Source organism: Scyliorhinus torazame, chromosome 6 (genome assembly GCF_047496885.1).
Source record: "Scyliorhinus torazame isolate Kashiwa2021f chromosome 6, sScyTor2.1, whole genome shotgun sequence".
Taxonomy (NCBI): Eukaryota; Metazoa; Chordata; class Chondrichthyes; order Carcharhiniformes; family Scyliorhinidae; genus Scyliorhinus; species Scyliorhinus torazame.
The window spans coordinates 165,605,159-165,626,756 of record NC_092712.1 but is presented as its reverse complement, the minus strand read 5'-3'; the positions used below and the strand labels follow the sequence as shown (position 1 = coordinate 165,626,756).

General features: G+C 48.5%; 1 protein-coding gene across 1 annotated transcript in view; it reads left to right on the top strand.

The window, feature by feature from the left end:
- Positions 1-21,598, top strand: part of pdk4 (pyruvate dehydrogenase kinase, isozyme 4) — an 80,289-nt gene that overhangs the window by 6,103 nt on the left and 52,588 nt on the right. The window contains exon 3 of the mRNA XM_072509056.1: positions 20,683-20,754. Coding sequence (XP_072365157.1) covers positions 20,683-20,754 — 72 coding nt within the window. The remainder of the gene's footprint in view (positions 1-20,682; positions 20,755-21,598) is intronic.

Genomic DNA, 21,598 nt, shown 5'->3' with positions numbered 1-21,598 from the left:
TTTCAATATGTATTTCATTGGTAAACTGCCATACTATCGGGAAAGATTTTCCCCCATGTTGTTTAGTGAGGCTGAGTTGGAAATGGATTGGGGTGGGGTGGGGGGGGGGGGGGGGGGGTGACTTGACTTGACCTCACTGATTTTCACATGAAGAGCACATTGAAATTCAGGTTTAACTTCCAGCTGTTGCTGATCTTAGAAGAAACAATGGAGGTGGTGGGGTCAGGCCTCTCAGGAAGTCGTGTGCTTATGGTCTAATGTTATTCTGTAATTGACTGTGGTCTTTTATGTTTCGGAAGCTTGTAAAAAGGAATACAGGAAAAAATACAATCCAGTATTGTGTAGCAATATTAGCTATAAAGCTTCAAGAATAGTACTTTGGAAGTTCTGGACACCCCCACCATCCTTCCTGCATCTACCATTACCTTTCCTTAGCAATTCATTATTTCAACCATTGAAAACAAATGTCTCAAACTACTTCTAAATGTTGTTTGTAATCATAAATTGATAAAAATCATCTCTCTAGAGAACATCTGTATCCCTGAATGCTTGGTAATACTGAAAATGTCAAGTATTAAGGAAGAGATATTTTTTCCATGCCATGTGTATGTTATTTCTATGCAAATATTTTTGTTAACTTACCAGAAGTAGAACTAATCTAATTTGAAATGATTTGTGAAAGGCTTTGGATCATTTCAATGGTGTTATCACTTTTTCCATCAAGATCAATCTGATTGCATTCCTACAATGATCTTGTAGCGGAAGCATATTCCTTGCATTGTGCACACAGTGCTTTGGAATAAAAATAGTCCAATGGTCCATTGATATTCAATTTGGAATTGCCCTTGCTGATATTTTTCAAATTCAGGAGTGCTTTAGTGTGACTGCTTTATGATATATTGCAGACCACATTTTTAAAAAAAACTTTTATTTTGTTCGGCAAAGAGTCTTTTACAAACGGCTCACTGGCTTCAGGATAAAGAAACAAACTGTGGAGCCTGAGGCTGTAAAGTTCAGTTGCTGTATTTGCACTAAAAAGCACTTTGGATTATCTCGCATCCTTAAAGATTTGAGGAAAGACATAGATTTCAGAATTAAGTTTGGATGTGCAGTTCACAGAGTGACAAAGCACATAGCAAATGATCCAAAAAATGGAAAAATAGAAAAAAACAATTGATATCAAAATCTTTTGCAATTACATTAGGAATAAGGAGCAATGTGGGGCCTCTTGGAAACGGATAACAGCAATATCAATTAAAATGAGGAAATGGCAGAAGTGCGGATTAATCATTTGCATCAGTGTTTACAATAAAGAGGTCAGCCTTCCAGACATTCCAAGGGAACTGTTCTTGAATCAGGGAAGGAACTCTGCAAAATTAGCATAAGCAGGATAATAGTAATGAAGAATTTAATGGCACTAACAAAATAAACATTCCCACAACCAAATAGTTTCTGTCCCAGGATTTTATAAGAAAGTGCTAACATTGTAAATACCCTAACTATAATCTTCTGAGTTCTCTGGATTCAGGAAACAATGGAATGTTAGCAATTATTGCAAAAGGACTGAGTATAAAAGTAGAGAAGTGTTGTTGCAATTGTATAGGGTGTTGATGGGAGCACATCTGGAGTTTTGTGCCCAGTTTTGGTCTCCTTATTTGAGGAAGGATGAGGTGGCAGTGGAGGTAGTTCAGAGGAGGTTCAGCAGATTGATTCTGGGGATGAAAGCGTTAACATATGAGGAGAAATTAAACAGTTTGGGGTTATACTCGCTGGAGTTCAGAAGAATGAGCAGATCTGATCAAGGTATATAAAATACAAAAATGGATTGATAAAGTAAATGTAGACCTTCTGGGGCAATCTAGAACGAGATGCCACAGATATAGATTGAGAGGTGGTAGATTTGAAACTGAGATGAGGAGGAACTACTTTTCACGAGAGGGTGGTGAATTTGTGGTATTCGCTGCCCCGTAGTATGGTAGACACTGACTGAATCATTCAATGGTTTCACAAAGGAAATAGACATATTTTTGATTTTAAAAATGGGCTGCTGAGATACGGGAATGGGCAGGGAGGTGAATTTGAGATCAGCCCTGATCTGATTAATGGTGGAGCAGGCCCGAAGGGCTGAATTACTTCTTCTGCTCCGAGTTCCTATGTTCCTAACTGATCCTTTAGGTTGTAAAATTCTGCATGTCACTCTGCTACTGTATTTAAGAAAGGTACCAGAGGGAAACTAGGGATTAATAGACGAGGTTACAATCCTCTGTTAGAGATTGCTAGAGTCAATAATTAAGGACAGGGTGATAGGTGCCCTTGAACATTTCAGCTGATCAGAGAGAACCAGCAAGGATTTGTGATGGTTAGATTGTGCTTTATGAATCTGATTGAATTGTTTGAAGAGGTGATGAAGTAGTGGGCAGAGTGTCTATGGATTTTATTCATATAGGTCTCCAGTAGGCGTTTAATAAAGTCCCTCACAAGAAACTTGGCTAAAGTTGAGGATTAGGGAATTAAAGGTAAATTATTGATCAGGTTAGCAACTTGCCTCATCAAAAGGAGAGAGTGAGAGTAGCAATAATGGGTAGATGCTCTAATTAGTCAGATATGACCTGTGGTGTCTCACAAGACTCAATTGGGGCACCAATTATTCACTATTTATTAACAACTTAGGTGATGTATTAGATAACGACATATCCACATTTTTACAAAAACATTTCATGGGATGTGTGCCTCACTGGCTTTGCCACTTTTTATTACCCACCCCTAATTGCCCTTGAGGTACACCCACAGTGCTGTTAGGAACAGATTTCCAGGATTTTGACCCAACAACAGTAAAGGGACAGGGATTATAGTTTCAGGGTGGTGAGTAGCTTGGAGGGGATCTTGCAGATTGTGATGTTCCCATGGGTCTGCCACCCTTTTAGGTGGCAGAGATTATGGGCGGGATTCTCTGTCGGCCGACGCCAAAATTGGGAAACTCGATTGGGCAGAGAATCGGTTTTGACTCCGAAAACATGCCGGGCACCGGTTTCACGCCAAATCACACCACTCCGCACGTACATTAAACACCATTGGCATAACATTAGCGGGCCTGACCCAGTATTCTCCACGTCTCTGTGATTCTCTGCCTCCACTGGGGGAATTCCCGGCGGCGAGGTTCACTTGTGCTTTTATAAATCGTAAAACAGGCACCGTGGCAGATGAGGTACGGAAAGTGTCAAACATCACCATAGTTTGCTGACAGTTGTGCCACTGGCTGGGGAGGGCTTCTGCCAGGAGTGGGGGAGTAGAGGGGGTGGCCAGGAGGTGTGCTGTCGGGGTGGACAGGCCAGAACACCATTGCCGTAGACTGCAAGGAAGCTATGCAGCTGCGCACGTCGCTGACTGCCTACTATGAACTTAGGGCCACAGGGTAAGGGTATTCCCCCTGGCCACCCCCAGGTGCTCTCTGGGCCCAGCTGATCCATCAGGGGGATGGTCGTGCTCCAGCGCAACCAATGCCATCTTACTAGCTGGGAGTAGGTTTATGTAGAGAGTGGAGTGCTAACATGTGGCTGCAGCTTGTTAGCCTCTCGAATGTCAATCCTGACCCCGGCAAATCCAACACCGTTTTCCATTGGAATTGACAATGTTCCACGATGCGCCGGTACTAGTCACTCAATGGCCGCTGAATTGGTCCAGGTGCAGCGCCAGTTTTGCTGTCGTCGAAGTCCACAAATCCTGCCCCGGCATCATCACTTAGTTTTAGGAATGGAGAATCCAACGCTTGCGTTTGGAAGGTGCTATCAAAGGAACCTTGGTGAGTTCCTGTAGTGCATCTTGTAGACTGTACACAATGCTGACATTGTGTGTTGGCGATGGAAGGATTGAATATTGAAAGTGCCAATCAATGGGCTACTTTGTCCTGGATGATGTTGAGCTTCCCGAGTGTGGTTGGAGCTGATCTCAACCTGGTAAGTGGAGGGTGTTCCAACACACCACTGACTTGTGCCTTGTAGATGGTTGACAAGCTTTCGGAGTTAGTAGGTGAGTTACTCACCATGGAATTCCCAGCCTCTGACCTGCTCTTGTAGCCATAGTATTTATAAGACTAGTACAGTTCAGTTTCTCGTCAATTGTAAACCCCAGGATGTTGATAGTGGAGATTCAGTGGTTGTAATGCCTTTGATGGTTATTTATGGAACATCATGGCAGATGGTTATTTTCTTTCTTGTTGGAGATAGTCACTGGCTGGCACCTGTGTGGAATGAATGTTACTATTTTCAGATGAGACAAAGATAGGTGTAGATTGAAGCTTTTTGATTGATTAAGAGAATGGATAAATCTGGCAAATAGATTTAATTGTTGTCAATCCTGTTTGGACCTTAATTTCTAAATGGTGAAATGTTAGAAACAGTGGAGGTCCAAAAAGGTTTGGGAGTCCAGGAACGTCATTTAAGGTTACATTCTCTGCAATTTAGAAGGTTAGCAGGTGGTTAGACTGAAGTTTTCAAGATAGTAAAGGGAGTAGAGATGGTAGGTTGTCAAAACTACTTACACTGGTTGGGAAACCTAGTTTAGGGAGAGGGGGGTGGGGCACAGTCTAAACAAATTAGAGCAAGATCTGTCAGGAGTGAAATTACGAAATACTTTGTCATGCAAAGGGTTTTAGAAGTTTTAAAAAAAATTTCTGGGATGTGGGCGTCACTAGCTAGGCCAGCATTTACTGCCCATCCCTAACTGCCCGTGAGAAAGTGGTGGTGAACTGCCTTGAACAGCTGCAGTCCTTTGGCTGAGTGCATATTCCCCATTGAGCCAAGTCTGGAATATCATTGGGGGCTGGCGTCGAACAGAGGCCAGTCTGCAACCCTGGACGATTGGAAATCCCCAAAATATCCATGACCATTAAATCCCCCCCTCTCCAAAGCCTTCAATCCAGGGTCAACTGTATTCATTCCACCCAGGCTCCAACCCCAGATCTTGTGCCAGAAAGGGATGGGAGTTTTTGCAGGATTAGATTCTTGGAATTTAAAATTGAAGTAAAATGAAGTGTTAGTTAAAAAACAAGTATCTATGTTGTCGAGTATCACTTGGAGAGCATTGCCTGCATCTCATGCTCTCTCCCTGTGAGATGCTCTCACATTGCACAGCGCTGGAATATGTTTGTATGTGGACATTAACTGAGGATAACTTTGGCCACGGATTTTGATATTCCTATGCAGTCAAATAACCATGGTGCTTGGATTTTACATCCTTCCGTCCTGTTTACAAGAGACACAGGACTTCTACCCAAGATCTGTGTCTCTGACCTAGGATTATTTTGTCTGGCCTTGTGAGCAAAGAAGTGTTGACTGTTGTCTGATAGCCAGCTGAAATGTGGGAGGAATTTTGCCAGGTGGTCTGCTGCTTTTCTTGCCTTTTTTTACCTACTGTAAATATGGCAGTCAGTGAGGTTGCCCTCCTTCCTTTGGATATCAATATTCTAATGCTCAGACTTCCGGTTGCGGCTATGCGGAGCTAAGCCGCACGATTCGGCAGCTCCCGCTATTACGGACTTTCGGGCTCATTGGAGGAGTCCCAACGGAATTTTTTTGAAGACAACCCGTGGGGAAGGGAAGAGAGAGGTTCCCCTCCAACTTTTATGGACTGGACCAGAAGTGCAACGGCCAAAAAAGCGGCATTGGAGCAGCGGGAGAAGCGAGGGAAAAAAATCAAAATGGCGGCGGCCGGGGACAAAGCGGAGTGTGGGCCGGAGCTGCAGGAATTCATCAAGCGCTGCTTTGAGGAGCTGGGCAAGGAGATGCTGGCGCCTATGCTGGCGGTAATTGAAGGACTAGGGATAACCCAGAAGGCCCACGAGGTAAAGATCCAGGAGGTACAGAAAAGAGTCAGTGAGAATGAGAACGAGATCTTGGGCCTGGCGGTGAGAGTTGGGCAGCACGAGGCGCTACACAAGAGGTGGGCGGGAAGACTCGAAGACCTGGAGAACAGGTCGAGGAGAAAGAATCTGCGGATCCTGGGTCTCCCAGAAGGAGTGGAGGGAGCCGATGCCATGGCATACGCGGGCACGATGATCGGGGCGATGATGGGCGCGGAGGCCCCTTCGAGGTCGCTGGAGCTGGACGGGGCACACCGGGTGCTGGCGAGGAAGCCCAAGGCAAATGAGCCGCCAAGGGCGATGGTGGTGAGGTTTCACCGGTTCATGGACAGAGAGAGGGTCCTGAAATGGGCCAAGAAGGAGCGGAGCAGCAAGTGGGACAATGCAGAGATCCGAATATACCCGGACTGGAGCACGGAGGTTGCAAAGCGGAGAGCGGGTTTCAACCGGGCCAAAGCGGTGCTGCATCGGAAAGGAGTGAAATTCGGAATGCTGCAGCCAGCGCGACTGTGGGTCACATACAAGGACCAACACTATTACTTCGAAACGCCTGAAGAGGCGTGGACCTTCATACAAACCGAAAAGTTGGACTTTAACTGAGGGTTTGTGAGGGCGGGAGGGGATGTTTGAGGTTTGATTTGTGATGGGTGTTGTATATAGGGGGTCAATCACGCGCAGGAAATGTTACGTAGGCTGGGGAAGAGAGACAAGGCCGCACAGGAGCTGCGCCAGAGGGGGCGGGGCAGACTTTGGAAAGCGCGGGGTATTTCCCACGCACGGGAAGAAAGGCGGGAAGGGGAACAAAGGAATGCATATTGATTGGGAGACTCCCACACGGGGAGGTCAAAGGGACGGCGGGGGAAGCCGGGGTCAGCAGGTGTCAGTTGACTTACGGGAGTGATATGGGGGGAGCAAAAAAGCTAGACAGGGGTCTAGCGGGGGGGGGGGGGGGGGGGAGGGGGGGAAAAAGGGTTGCTGCTGCACTGGCCGAAAGAAAATGGGACACAGAAGAGGTGGTCGGGACGGGGGTCCCCCGGCTGGGGGACTGGAGGGTGAGGGAGACGCGGACACGGGACTGGCCCAGAAAAGGAGATGGCTAGTCGGCGGGGGGGAGGTGAGGGGGTGTATCGAAAGGGAGGTGCGGGTGGGGGTGGTATGGGAGGCGTTGAAGGCGATGATCAGGGGAGAGCTAATCGCCATCAGGGCTCATAGGGAGAAGACATAGGCATGGAAAGGGAGAGGTTAGTGGGGGAGATTTTGAGAGTGGATAGGAGATACTCAGAGGCCCCGGAGGAAAGATTACTTGGGGAAAGACTTCGGCTCCAGACGGAGTTTGACCTGTTGACCACAGGGAAGGCCGAGGTACAGTGGAGGAAGGCGCAGGGAGCGACCTACATGTATGGGGAAAAGGCTAGTCGGATGCTGGCACACCAGCTCCGTAAGAGGACGGCAGCGAGGGAAATAGGGGGAATCAAAGATGGAAGGGGAGCCACGGTTCGGAGTGAGACGAAAATAAACGAGGTATTAAAAGCCTTTTATGAAGAGCTGTACAGATCCCAGCCCCCAGTGGGGGAAGAGGGGATGAGACGATTCCTAGACCAACTGAGATTCCCGAGGGTGGAGGAGCAAGAGGTGGCTGGTTTGGGAGCACCACTTGGGTTGGAGGAACTGAGCAAGGGTTTGGGGAGTATGCAGGCGGGGAAGGCCCCGGGGCCGGACGGGTTCCCGGTGGAGTTCTACAGAAAGTACGCAGACCTGTTGGCCCCGCTACTAGTGAGGACCTTTAATGAGGCAAGAGTGGAGGGGACCCTGCCCCCGACAATGTCGGAAGCGACAATTTCTTTGATCCTAAAGCGGGACAAGGACCCACTGCAATGTGGATCGTACAGGCCGATCTCGCTCCTCAATGTGGATGTTAAGTTGTTGGCAAAAGTGCTGGCCACGAGGATTGAGGACTGTGTCCCAGGGGTGATCCACGAGGACCAGACGGGATTCGTAAAGGGCAGGCAATTAAACACTAATGTGCGGCGGCTCTTAAACGTGATAATGATGCCATCGGAGGAGGGAGAGGCGGAGATAGTGGCAGCTATGGACGCGGAAAAGGCCTTTGACCGAGTAGAGTGGGAGTACCTCTGGGAGGTGCTGTGTAGGTTTGGGTTCGGGGGAGGGTTTATCAGTTGGGTTAAGCTCCTTTACAGAGCCCCGGTGGCGAGTGTAGTGACGAACCGGCGGAGGTCGGAGTACTTTCGGCTGTACCGAGGAACGAGGCAGGGGTGCCCCCTGTCCCCCCTGTTGTTTGCATTGGCGATCGAACCCTTGGCCATGTCATTGAGGGAGTCTAATAAATGGAGGGGGGTGGTCCGAGGGGGAGAAGAGCACGGGTGTCGCTATTTGCGGATGACCTGTTGTTGTACGTGGCGGATCCAATGGAGGGGATGGTGGAGGTCATGCAGACGCTTAGGGAGTTTGGGGAGTTTTCGGGCTATAAGCTCAATGTAGGGAAGAGTGAGCTCTTTGTATTACAGGCAGGGGACCAAGAAAGAGGGATAGGGAACCTACCGCTGAGGAGTTTTCGGTATCTGGGGATCCAGATAGCCAGGAGCTGAGGGGCCCTACATAAACTGAATCTGACTAGGTTGGTGGAGCAAATGGAGGAGGACTTCAAAAGATGGGACATGTTACCGCTCTCGCTGGCGGGTAGAGTGCAGTCGGTCCCGAGGTTTCTGTTTGTGTTTCAGTGCCTTCCCATTGTGATCACCAAGGCCTTTTTCAAGAGAATAGGCAGGAGTATAATGGGGTTTGTGTGGGCGAATAGGACCCCGAGGGTAAGGAGAGGGTTCCTGGAACAAAGTAGGGACCGAAGAGGGTTGGCGCTGCCAATCCTAGGGAGCTATTACTGGGCAGCAAATGTGGCGATGATCCGCAAGTGGGTGATGGAGGGAGAGGGGGCGGCATGGAAGAGGATGGAGATGGCGTCCTGTAAAGGAACGAGCCTGGGGGCGTTGGTGACGGCACCGCTGCCGCTCTCGCCGATAAGGTACACCACGAGCCCGGTGGAGGTGGCAACGCTAAGGATCTGGGGTCAGTGGAGACGGCATAGGGGTGCAATGGGAGCCTCGGTGTGGTCCCCGGTCAGGGGCAACCACCGGTTTGTCCCGGGGAGGATGGACGGGGGGTTCCAGAGCTGGCATCGGGCGGGGATTAGAAGAATGGGGGACCTGTTCATTGACGGGATGTTTGCGAGCCTAGGGTCACTGGAGGAGAAGTTTGAGATACCCCCGGGAAATGCTTTTAGATATATGCAGGTGAGGGAGTTTGTGAGGCGACAAGTGAGGGAATTCCCGTTGCTCCCGGCACAAGAAATTCAAGACAGGGTGATCTCGGGTGTGTGGGTCGGGGAGGGCAAGGTGTTGGCAATACACCAGGAGATGAAAGAAGAGGGGGAAGCGCTGGTAGAAGAGTTGAAGGGTAAATGGGAGGAGGAGCTGGGGGAGGAGATCGAGGAAGGTCTGTGGGCTGATGCCCTAGGTAGGGTTAATTCCTCCTCCTCGTGTGCCAGGCTCAGCCTGATACAATTTAAGGTGGTTCACAGAGCTCACTTGACGGGGGCGAGGTTGAGCAGGTTCTTTGGGGTAGAGGACAGATGTGGAAGGTGCTCAGGGAGCCCGGCGAACCATGTCCATATGTTTTGGTCATGCCCGGCACTGGAGGGGTTCTGCAGAGGAGTGGCGGGAGCAATATCTCAGGTGGAGAAAGTCCGGGTCAAGCCAAGCTGGGGGCTAGCAATATTTGGAGTAGTGGACGAGCCGGGAGTGCAGGAGGCGAAAGAGGCCGGCATTCTGGCCTTTGCGTCCCTAGTAGCCCGCCGAAGGATCTTGCTAATGTGGAAGGAGGCGAAGCCCCCTAGCGTGGAGGCCTGGATAAACGACATGGCTGGGTTCATAAAGCTGGAGAGGGTTAAGTTTGCCTTGAGAAGGTCTGTGCAGGTGTTCTACAGGCGGTGGCAACTGTTCCTAGACTATCTCCCGGAGCGTTAGAGGAAGGTCGGTCAGCAGCAGCAGCAACCCAGGGTGGGGGGACGTCTTGGGAGGGGGGGGAATGGGGGATTGCTTGGGGGGGGTGGATGAGCAAGAAATAACATGAAGGGTTGGGGAAACTGGCACCAGCGGGAGAGAGCCAGTGTATAAAGCTATGTAAATATACCATTTTGCCATGTATGTAATCTTGCTCAGTGCGATTTCTTGTTATTTTGTTACCGGGGGGGGGGGGGGGGGTTATTGTTTGTAAGGGAGAAAAATTGCGTTGTTAAAGAACTTTAATAAATATCTTTTTTTTTAAATAAAAATATTCTAATGCTCAGAGTCGCCAGGTATCAAATGATACCACCACAAGGTTCAACCGGCTATCAATCAAAGAGCCAAACACCAGTTAGTTAGTTCAAGGTCAAGGGTACTTTATTTACACACACAATTAATCATGCAACATAAAGACTACTAATTATACTACACCTACCGACTATAACAACCTGTAGTTAACTTCAGGCACCCGGCTTCGGTCCGAGGAACAGTGGGCGTTGTTCGATTCTGGATCTAGCAGGTCTGTCGGAGTAATTGCTGCTCAGCTGGGCTCATCCGTCTGGTAGCGGACGTTGAACTTGGACTTGCTTCTGGTGGTGCTGCGATTGGAGATAGACGTTGCCAGAGCGCCAGGCCCAAAAGAGGACGAACCCACGATGGACTCTCTTCTTATGCTTGGGGGTTTCCGTGCTCTTTTGGGCGGTCCTTCAGTTTGGACCCCACTAATTGGGTGATCCCTGATCACTATGTTTGAATCGAATCAATAAATGGGTGGGTGCCTTGATGGCTGGGCGTGTCCCAAGCAGTCACTGACCCCGTTGTTTATGCTTCCCTAGTACAGGGAGTGGCGCCGAAATGTCTGGGACTGTACCGGTCACTCAAGTACCAGTCCTTTGTCTGGTGGAGATGGGCCATCAAATGCTAATCGGTCCATCCAATGCTAATCGGTTTGGGTTTCGATACCGTCTGGATTCCTCACTCGCAAATATACATTTCCAGGCTCTCAGCCTGCCTGAATCTCGCATAGTCCATTTTACCCACTATGCTTTGCGACCTTCTCTGTTCCTGGTTGTATATGGCCATCCCAGATGGCTACACTTTGTTGAGATGTGGGCAATCGTCACAAACTTTATAAAGCATTGCTTTTATCATCCTTTTGTAACACCTGTCACATAATAGTAGCTCCTAAAAAATCCCCGCCATCTTTGTTATGAGGGATGCCTGGTACTAATGTGCCAGCATAGTGGTGATGCAAATGGATGAAAATCTACCACTGGCTGTAGTTCCCTAATTTGCATTTAATTTCAATACGCCTCCCCATATGTGGACTTGGGGGAGCAGGATTATGAGCAATTTTCTGCTGGTACATGGAAAATCTAGACCTCATTGCTGAGGCTTACGCGAATGATCTAGATGGTTGGCACCCCAAGGAACAGGAGATGTATTTCTTCGACAATTCCTGTAATATGGATTAATTACAGCGGGAGGCATGGTAGCACAGTGGGTAGCACTGTTGCTTCACAGCTCCAGGGTTCCAGGTTGGATTCCCAGCTTGGGTCATGTCTGTGTGGAGTCTGCACGTTCTCCCTGTGTCTGCGTGGGTTTCCTTCCACAAGTCCTGAAAGACGTGCTGTTAGATGAATTGGACATTCTGAATTCTCCTCCTGTGTACCCGAACAGGCGCCGGAATGTGGCGACCAGGGGCTTTTCACAGTAACTTCATTGCAGTGTTAAAGTAACCCTACTTGTCACAATAAAGATTATTGTAAAAATTATTGTAAATGTGTTCTTTATTGCATTTGTTTGTGGAAAGGTTTTTAATGCTGCCAGCAAATGATTCTCTGTGATATTTGTTCTTTAGCTTTGCTGAGTTTTAATAGCAAATCACCTCCAAAAAAAAACAAGTCCCAGAGATGTGTAAAGGAGAGATCACCTTCAGATGGGGAAATAAATTCTTTTACATAAATCAAATATTTTTAAGTACTGTTTTTGCCTTGAATACAGTATTAATTGCTTATGGTGGAATAGTGATTATATTACTGTACCAGTAAGACAGAGGTTTGAGCTAATAACCAAGGAATTTTGAATTCTGACCCTATCATGGTAGTTGGGGAATTTTCATGCTGTTTAAAAATTCTGTAAATGAAAACCAGCCTAGCATGTGAGTGCAGTTCCACATCCTCGTAACTACTCTGTTCACACCATCTTTTCAAAAATTGGAGATGGATAATTATACTCGCAATCTGCTTCTGATCTGAAGCCTGGACTGGAAATTGGACAACTGCTCCATACCCATCAAGGAACATTATTCTGAAATGTGGAGCTTGTTCAAGGAACAGCTACTGTGTGTCCTTGATAAGTATGTACCTGTCGGGCAGGGAGGAAGTGGTCGAGCGAGGGAACCGTGGTTTACTAAAGTAGTTGAATCACTTGTCAAGAGGAAGAAGGAGGCTTATGTAAAGATGAGACGTGAAGGTTCAGTTAGGGTGCTTGAGAGTTACAAGTTAGCCAGGAAGGACCTAAAGAGAGAGCTAAGAGGAGCCAGGAGGGGACATGAGAAGTCCTTGGCAGGTAGGATCAAGGAAATCCCTAAAGCTTTCTTTTTTTAAAATATATTTTATTCAAGTTTTTTGGCCAAACGTAACAATACGTAGTGTTTCTTTTACACAACAATAAAGCAATATAAATAACTGAGGCCAGTTTTAAACAAATAAATAAGTAATATATAAACAAAAACAAAAAACAAAACTAAATGGCAACTGCCTTGTCTAAAATAAATACTCTCCAAAAATACAATCCAACAATCCAATATACAATTACATATACCAAATACCTATACATATACAATAACATCCCTGAGAGTCCGCCCGATTCCTTCCCCCCCCCCCCCAGGTTGCTGCTGTTATCTACTTTTCCATTCCCTCTATCTTTCTGTGAGGTAGTCGACGAACGGTTGCCACCGCCTGGTGAACCCCTGAGCCGAACCCCTTAACACAAACTTAATCCGTTCTAACTTTATGAACCCTGCCATATCGTTTATCCAGGTCTCCACCCCCGGGGGTTTGGCTTCCTTCCACATTAACAATATCATGCGCCGGGCTACAAGGGACGCAAAGGCCAACAAGTCAGCCTCTCTCGCCTCCTGCACCCCCGGCTCTTCTACAACCCCAAATATAGCCAACCCCCAGCTTGGTTCGACCCGGACCCCCTCCACCTTCGAAAGCACCTTTGCCACCCCCACCCAGAACCCCTGTAGTGCCGGGCATGACCAGAACATGTGGGTGTGATTCGCTGGGCCTCTCGAGCATCTCGCACACCTATCCTCTACCCCCCAAAATTTACTAAGCCGTGCTCCAGTCATATGCACCTTAAATTGTATCAGGCTTAGCCTGGCACACGAGGACGATGAGTTTACCCTACGTAGGGCATCAGCCCACAGCCCCTCCTCAATCTCCTCCCCCAGTTCTTCTTCCCATTTCCCTTTCAGCTCATCTACCATGATCTCCCCCTCGTCCCTCATCTCCCTGTATATGTCCGCCACCTTACCGTCCCCCACCCATGTCTCTGAGATCACTCTATCCTGCACTTCCTGCGTCGGGAGCTGCGGGAATTCCCTCACCTGTTGCCTCGCAAAAGCCCTCAATTGCATATACCGAAATGCATTCCCTTGGGGCAACCCATATTTCTCCGTCAGCGCTCCCAGACTCGCAAACGTCCCATCTACAAATAGATCTCTTAATTGTACTACCCCAGCTCTTTGCCATGCTCCAAATCCCCCATCCATTCTCCCCGGAATGTTTCTTATCGGGGACCACACCGAAGCTCCCGTCCCTCCCCTATGCCGTCTCCACTGCCCCCAAATTTTCGACGTAGCCACCACCACCGGGCCTGTGGTGTATTTCTTTGGTGAGAACGGCAACGGCGCCGTCACCATTGCTTGCAGGCTAGTCCCCCTGTAGGACGCCCTCTCCAATCTCTTCCACGCCGCTCCCTCCCCTTCTCCCATCCACTTACACACCATTGAAACTTTGGCGGCCCAGTAGTACTCACTTAGGCTCGGTAGTGCCAGCCCCCCCCTGTCCCTACTGCGCTGCAAAAATCCCCTCCTCACTCTCGGGGTCTTCCCAGCCCACACAAAACTCATAATGCTCTTCTCAATTCTTTTGAAAAAAGCCTTCGTGATCACCACCGGGAGGCACTGGAACACAAAAAGGAATTGGGGAGGACCACCATTTTAACCGCCTGCACCCTACCTGCCAATGACAGGGACACCATGTCCTATCTCTTGAAATCCTCCTCCATCTGTTCCACCAACCATGTTAAATTAAGCCTATGTAATGTACCCCAATTCTTGGCTATCTGGATCCCCAGGTACCGGAAGTCCCTTGTTACCTTCCTCAACGGTAAATCCTCTATCTCTCTGCTCTGCTCCCCCGGATGCACCACAAATAACTCGCTTTTCCCCATGTTCAGTTTATACCCTGAAAAATCTCCAAACTCCCCAAGTATCCGCATTATCTCTGGCATCCCCTCCGCCGGGTCCGCCACATATAGCAACAAATCATCCGCATACAGAGATACCAGGTGTTCTCCTCCCCCCCCCTAAGTACTCCCCTCCACTTCCTGGAACCCCTCAGTGCCATGGCCAGGGGTTCAATCGCCAATGCAAAAAATAACGTGGACAGAGGACATCCCTGCCTCGTCCCTCTATGGAGCCGAAAATAGTCAGACCCCCGTCCATTCGTGACCACGCTCGCCATCGGGGCCCTATACAGCAACTGTACCCACCTGATATACCCGTCCCCAAAGCCAAATCTCCTCAACACCTCCCACAAATAATCCCACTCCACTCTATCAAATGCTTTCTCGGCATCCATCGCCACCACTATCTCCGCTTCCCCCTCTGGTGGGGGCATCATCATTACCCCTAGCAGCCTCCGTATATTTGTATTTAGCTGTCTCCCGTTCACAAACCCAGTTTGGTCCTCATGGACCACCCCCGGGACACAATCCTCTATCCTCATTGCCATTACCTTGGCCAGAATCTTAGCATCCACATTCAGGAGGGAAATGGGCCTATATGACCCGCATTGCAGCCGGTCTTTTTCCTTCTTTAGGAGGAGCGATATCGTTGCCTCTGACATAGTCGGGGGCAGCTGCCCCCTTTCCCTCGCCTCATTAAAGGTTCTCATCAGTAGCGGGGCCAACAAGTCCAAATATTTCTGATAGAATTCAACTGGGAATCCGTCTGGTCCCGGGGCCTTCCCCGCCTGCATGCTTCCAATCCCTTTCACTACTTCCTCCGTCTCAATCTGTGCTCCCAGCTCCACTCTCTCCTGTTCCTCCACCTTCGGAAATTCCAGCTGATCCAGAAAGCACATCATTCTCTCCTTCCCGTCCAGGGGCTGCGCTTCATATAATCTTTCATAAAATGCCTTGAACACTCCATTCACTCTCTCCGCTCCATCTCTCCCTCCTCATCTCTCACCCCCCCTATCTCCCTCGCTGCTCCCCTTTTCCTCAGTTGGTGGGCCAGCAACCTGCTCGCCTTCTCCCCATATTCGTACTGTACACCCTGTGCCTTCCTCCATTGTGCCTCTGCCTTACCCGTAGTCAACAAGTCAAATTCTACATGTAGCCTTTGCCTTTCCCTGTATAGTCCCTCCTCCGGTGCCTCCGCATATTGTCTGTCCACCCTCAGAAGTTCTTTCAACAACCGCTCCCTTTCCCTACCCTCCTGCTTTCCTTTATGTGCCCTAATAGATATCAGCTCCCCTCTAACCACTGTCTTCAGTGCCTCCCAGACCACTCCCACCTGTACCTCCCCATTATCATTAAGTTCCAAGTACCTTTCAATACACCCCCTCACCCTGAAACACCCCCCCCCCCCCCCCCTCATCTGCCAATAATCCCATGTCCATTCTCCAGGGTGGAAGCTGTTGTTTTTCTTCCCCTATCTCCAGGTCCACCCAGTGTGGAGCATGATCCGAGATGGCTATAGCCGTGTACTCAGTCCCCGTCACCTTTGGGATCAGTGCCCTTCCCAAAACAAAAAAATCTATTCGTGAAAATACTTTATGTACATAGGAGGAAAACGAAAACTCCTTACTCCTAGGTCTACTAAATCTCCAGGGATCTACTCCTCCCATCTGCACCATAAAATCCTTAAGCACCCTAGCTGCAGCCGGCCTCCTTCTGGTCCAGGACCTCGATCTGTCCAGCCCTGGGTCCAGCACCGTATTAAAGTCTCCACCCATTACCAACTTCCCCACTTCTAGGTCCGGGATTCGTCCTAACATACGCCTCAGAAAATTGGCATCATCCCAGTTCGGGGCATACACGTTCACTAATACCACCGCCTCCCCTTGCAGTTTGCCACTCACCATCACGTATCTGCCCCCACTATCCGCCACTATAGTCTTTGCCTCAAACATTACCCGCTTCCCCACTAGTATGGCCACCCCCCTGTTTTTTGCATCTAGCCCCGAATGAAACACCTGCCCCACCCATCCTTTTCGAAGTCTAACCTGGTCTGTCAGCTTCAGATGCGTCTCCTGAAGCATAACCACATCTGTCTTAAGTTTCTTTAGGTGCGCGAGTACTCGTGCCCTCTTAATCGGCCCGTTCAGCCCTCTCACATTCCACGTGCTCAACCGGGTTGGGGGGCTCTTTATCCCCCCCCCCTTGACGACTAGCCATTTCCTTTTTCAGTCCAGCTCCTCACCCGGTTCCCACGTAGCTGTATCCCCCCCAGGCGGCGCCCCCCCCCGCCCCGACCCCCCCCCCTCCCATACCAGCTCCCCTTTCTCCCCAGCAGCAGCCACCCAGTTAACCCCCCCCCCCGCTAGATCCCAAGCTAGCGTAATTGCACCCCCCCCATGTTGCTCCCAGAAGTCAGCAAACTCTGGCCGACCTCGGCTTCCCCCGTGACCTCAGCTCACACTGTGCGAGGCCCCCTCCTTCCTGCTTCCCTGTTCCCGCCATGATTACCATAGCGCTGGAACAAAGCCCGCGCTTCCCCTTTTGGCCCCGCCCCCAATGGCCGACGCCCACAGCTCCTCATCCTCCCTCACCCCCTCCCCCACGACATGGGGAAGAGAGAGAAGTTACTGGGTCGCAGGTTTAACAACCTGGGAGGTCCTCTCTTCCACCTTTCCCCCCCTTCATCCCACAAATTCACCCCCCCACTTTTGTCCCAAACGTTCTTTTTCTGGCCCGCTCACTCCAGCTTCTCCTCGACAATAAATGTCCACGCCTCGTCTGCCGTTTCGAAATAGTGGTGTTTCCCTAGATGTGTGACCCACAGTCTTGCCGGTTGCAACATTCCGAATTTGACCTTCCTTTTATGCAACACCGCCTTGGCCCGATTAAAGCTTGCCCTCCTTCTCGCCACCTCCGCACTCCAATCTTGATACACGCGGATCACCGCATTCTCCCACCTACTGTTCCGAGTTTTCTTGGCCCATCTGAGGACCATCTCTCTGTCCTTGTATCGGAGAAATCTCACAACTATTGCTCGAGGAATTTCTCCAGCCCTCGGTCTTCGCGCCATAACCCGATAGGCTCCCTCCACCTCCAGCGGACCCGTCGGGGCCTCCGATCCCATTAACGAATGCAGCATCGTGCTCACATATGCCCCGACGTCCGCCCCTTCTGCACCTTCGGGAAGACCAAGAATCCTTAAGTTCTTCCTCCTCGCATTGTTCTCCAGCACCTCCAGCCTTTCCACACATCTTTTGTGTTGTGCCTCGTGGATCTCCGTTTTCACCACCAGGCCCTGTATGTCGTCCTCATTCTCAGCAGCCTTTGCCTTCACGACCTGAAGCTCCTGTTCCTGGGTCTTTTGCTCCTCCTTTAGCCCCTCAATCGCTTGTAATATCGGGGCCAACAGCTCCTTCTTCATCTCCTTTTTGAGTTCATTTACGCAACGCCGCAGGAACTCTTGTTGGTCAGGGCCCCACATTAAACTGCCTCCTTCCAACGCCATCTTGCTTTGTGCCTGCCTTCCTGGCCGCTGCTCTTGAGGATCCACCGCAATCCGGCTACTTTCCTCTCTTTTTCCCATCCGTGTCCAGGGGGAATTCCCTTCTGGATTACCGCACAGTGTTATTTGCCGTTAAAATTGCCGATGGGGCTCCTATTAAGAGCCCAAAAGTCCGTTCCACCGGGAGCTGCCGAAACGTGGGACTTAGCTGGTCATCGCCGCACCCAGAAGTCTAATGTGATCTCCTTACAGGTATTGTACTGGAACCTGGTGGGCTCTGCTATCCCTAAAGCTTTCTATAGGTATGTCAGGAATAAAAGAATGACTAGGGTAAGAGTAGGGCCAGTCAAGGACAGTAGTGGGAAGTTGTGCGTAGAGAACAAGGAGATAGGAGAGGCGTTAAATGAATATTTTTCATCAGTATTCACACAGGAAAAAGACAATGTTGTCGAGGAGAATACTGAGATACAGGCTACTAGACTAGACGGGATTGAGGTTCATAAGGAGGAGGTGTTAGTAATTTCTGGAAAGTGTGAAAATAGATAAGCCCCCCGGGCCAGATGGGATTTATCCTAGGATTCTTTGGGAAGCTAGGGAGGAGATTGCAGAGCCTTTGGCTTTGATCTTTATGTCGTCATTGTCTACAGGAATAGTGCCAGAAGACTGGAGGATAGTAAGTGTCCCCTTGTTCAAGAAGGGGAGTAGAGACAACCCCGGTAACTATAGACTAGTGAGCCTTACTTCTGTTGTGGGCAAAGTCTTGGAAAGGATTATAAGAGAAAGGATTTATAATCATCTAGAAAGGAATAATTTGATTATGGATAGTCAACACGGTTTAGTGAAGGGTAGGTCGTGCCTCACAAACCTTATTGAGATCTTTGAGAAGGTGACCAAACAGGTGGACAAGGGTAAAGAAGTTGATGTGGTGTATATGGATTTCAGTAAAGCGTTTGATAAGGTTCCCCACGGTAGGCTATTGCAGAAAATACAGAGGCATGGGATTGAGGGTGATTTAGCGGTTTGGATCAGAAATTGGCTAGCTGTAAGAAGACAGAGGGTGGAGTTGATGGAAATGTTCAGCCTGGAGTTCAGTTACTAGTGGTGTACCATAAGGATCTGTTTTGGGGCCACTGCTGTTTGTTATTTTAATAAATGACCTGGAGGAGGGCGTAGAAGGATGGGTGAGTAAATTTGCGGATGACACTAAAGTTGGTGGAGTTGTGGACAGTGCGGAAGGATGTTGCAGTTTACAGAGGGTCATAGATAAGCTGCAGAGCTGGGCTGAGAAGTGGCAAATGGAGTTTAATGCAGAAAAGTGTGAGGTGATTCATTTTGGAAGGAGTAAAAGGAAGACTGAGTACTGGGCTAATGGTAAGATTCTTGGTAGTGTGGATGAGCAGAGAGATCTCTGTGTCCATGTACATAGATCCAGGAAAGTTGCCACCCAGGTTGATAGGGTTGTTACAAAGGCGTACGTTGTGTTAGCTTTTATTGGTAGAGGGATTGAGTTTCGGAGCCATGAGATCATGTTGCAGCTGTACAAAACTCTGGTGCGGCCACATTTGGAGTATTGCGTGCAGTTCTGGTCGCCACATTATAGGAAGGATGTGGAAGCATTGGAAAGGATGCAGAGGAGATTTACCAGGATGTTGCCTGGTATGGTGGGAAGATCTTGTGAGGAAAGGCTGAGGGACTTGAGGCTGTTTTCGTTAGAGCGAAGAAGGTTAAGAGGTGACGTAATTGAGGCATACAAGATGATCAGAGGATTAGATAAGGTGGACAGTGAGAGCCTTTTTCCTCGGATGATGATGGCTAGCACGAGGGGACATAGCTTTAAATTGAGGGGAGATAGATATAGGACAGATGTCAGAGGTAGGTTCTTTACTCAGAGTAGTAGGGGCGTGGAATGACCTGCCTGCAACAGTAGTGGACTCGCCAACATTAAGGGCATTTAAATGGTCATTGGATGAACATATGGATGATAATGGAATAGTGTAGATGGGCTTGAGATTGGTTTCACAGGTCGGCGCAACATCGAGGGCCGAAGGGCCTGTACTGCGCTGTAATGTTCTATTCTATTGTTCTATTGAGCAGGAATTACTAACTGTTAGCGGAAGAAATTGCTATATGTGTCAGGATTGGTATAAAAAAGATGTCTCAAAGTATTGTAATCGCACAGGTCAAGGGCAAACCAGCAGGCAAGGGGTTAAACATGTACCAAGGGAAAACCAACAAGCAAGGGGTTAAAGTCACCCACATTTGAATATGAAAAGGAAAACACAGGAGGCCCCAGTAAGTCTAAGGGATCCATTGTCCAACACATTCGCACCTCTTCTAGAAGTTATATATGTTAAGCACAAATCCATGAGATTGTAAGGAAACATTGTATTCTTTAATCGTTTTCCCATTACGGGGACCAGAAAATATGAATACTGATCACTTTGTATTGTTCCGAATGATTCAGTGATGTCAATACCTGCTTGTGACTCCGAAGAACTTTAAATATATATGCATGTAATTCTGAGGACAGGCAGAGCTGACTTTTACGAGCTACAGGATAGTCGCAGAATCTATCTCTCCTGTGTGCACGCAGTTTTTCCGAATTAAACAAAATTTTACCAACATCACGCGGTCGAGAACAGACTTTGAGGTTTTTCTTCCCTCCAACACTAACCATTTCATTGGTATGTCAAATCTGTTTCTTTATTGTATTTTTTAGATGAAATGACATTGCATTTTGTCTCTTTTTGTTTTGTCTGTTTTAGGTATGTGCAGAGTCTCACCGACATTCTGGAGTTTTTGGATAAAAGTCCTGATAATTACAGAGTTTTGACTGAGTAGGTTAAGATTCCAATCTGATTTTATAAATTCACTTGTATTTCCAATAAAATATATGGCCAGAATTTTATGTTGCAGCTTTTAATGCCCAACCAACCTGAACGAGATAATGTTGTTTCCCAACTTCATAATGACGACGCGTCATATCACTGCTAACAGGAATCAAAAGTGGATCCACCAACAATTATGTTTCAATTGCATGTTTAAGCCCCGATCGACCAGGATTTTTAGTGGCCTCGTCGCTTCTGTGCAGGCCAATCGACTCGGCGGCCTTCACGTTTGTGCACCATTCTCGATCCAGGGCAGGATTAAAGGCCTGAATATGTATGAAGCTTGATTATTAAGGAGTATTGCAGTCAGTTGTTTGTTGGTTCATTATAGATAGTTTGAGGCATTTTTTGTGTGGAAATATCCTTTTTTTTTAATAAACATTTTATTGAGGTATTTCTTGGGCAATGTAACAGCAACAAAATCAACCATGTACATAACAAGGAAAATATTAACATAGTGCAAATACCACCTCCCTCTCCCACAGGTCCCACCATTACTTACCCCCCTAATCTACGCTAACCTATCCCCCCCTTCTGCTGACGATTAATTCTCTGCGAAGAAGTCGACGAATGGTTGCCACCTCCGGGCGAACTCTGACAGAGACCCTCTCATGGCGAACTTAATTTTCTCCAGGCGGAGGAAGCTAGCCATGTCAGATAGCCAGGTCTCCGATATCGGGGGCTTCGAGTCCCTCCATGCTAGTAATATCCGCCTCTGGGCTACCAGGGAAGCAAAGGCCGGAACATCTGCCTCTTTCTCTTCCTGGACACCCTGAAAATCGCCACCTCTGGA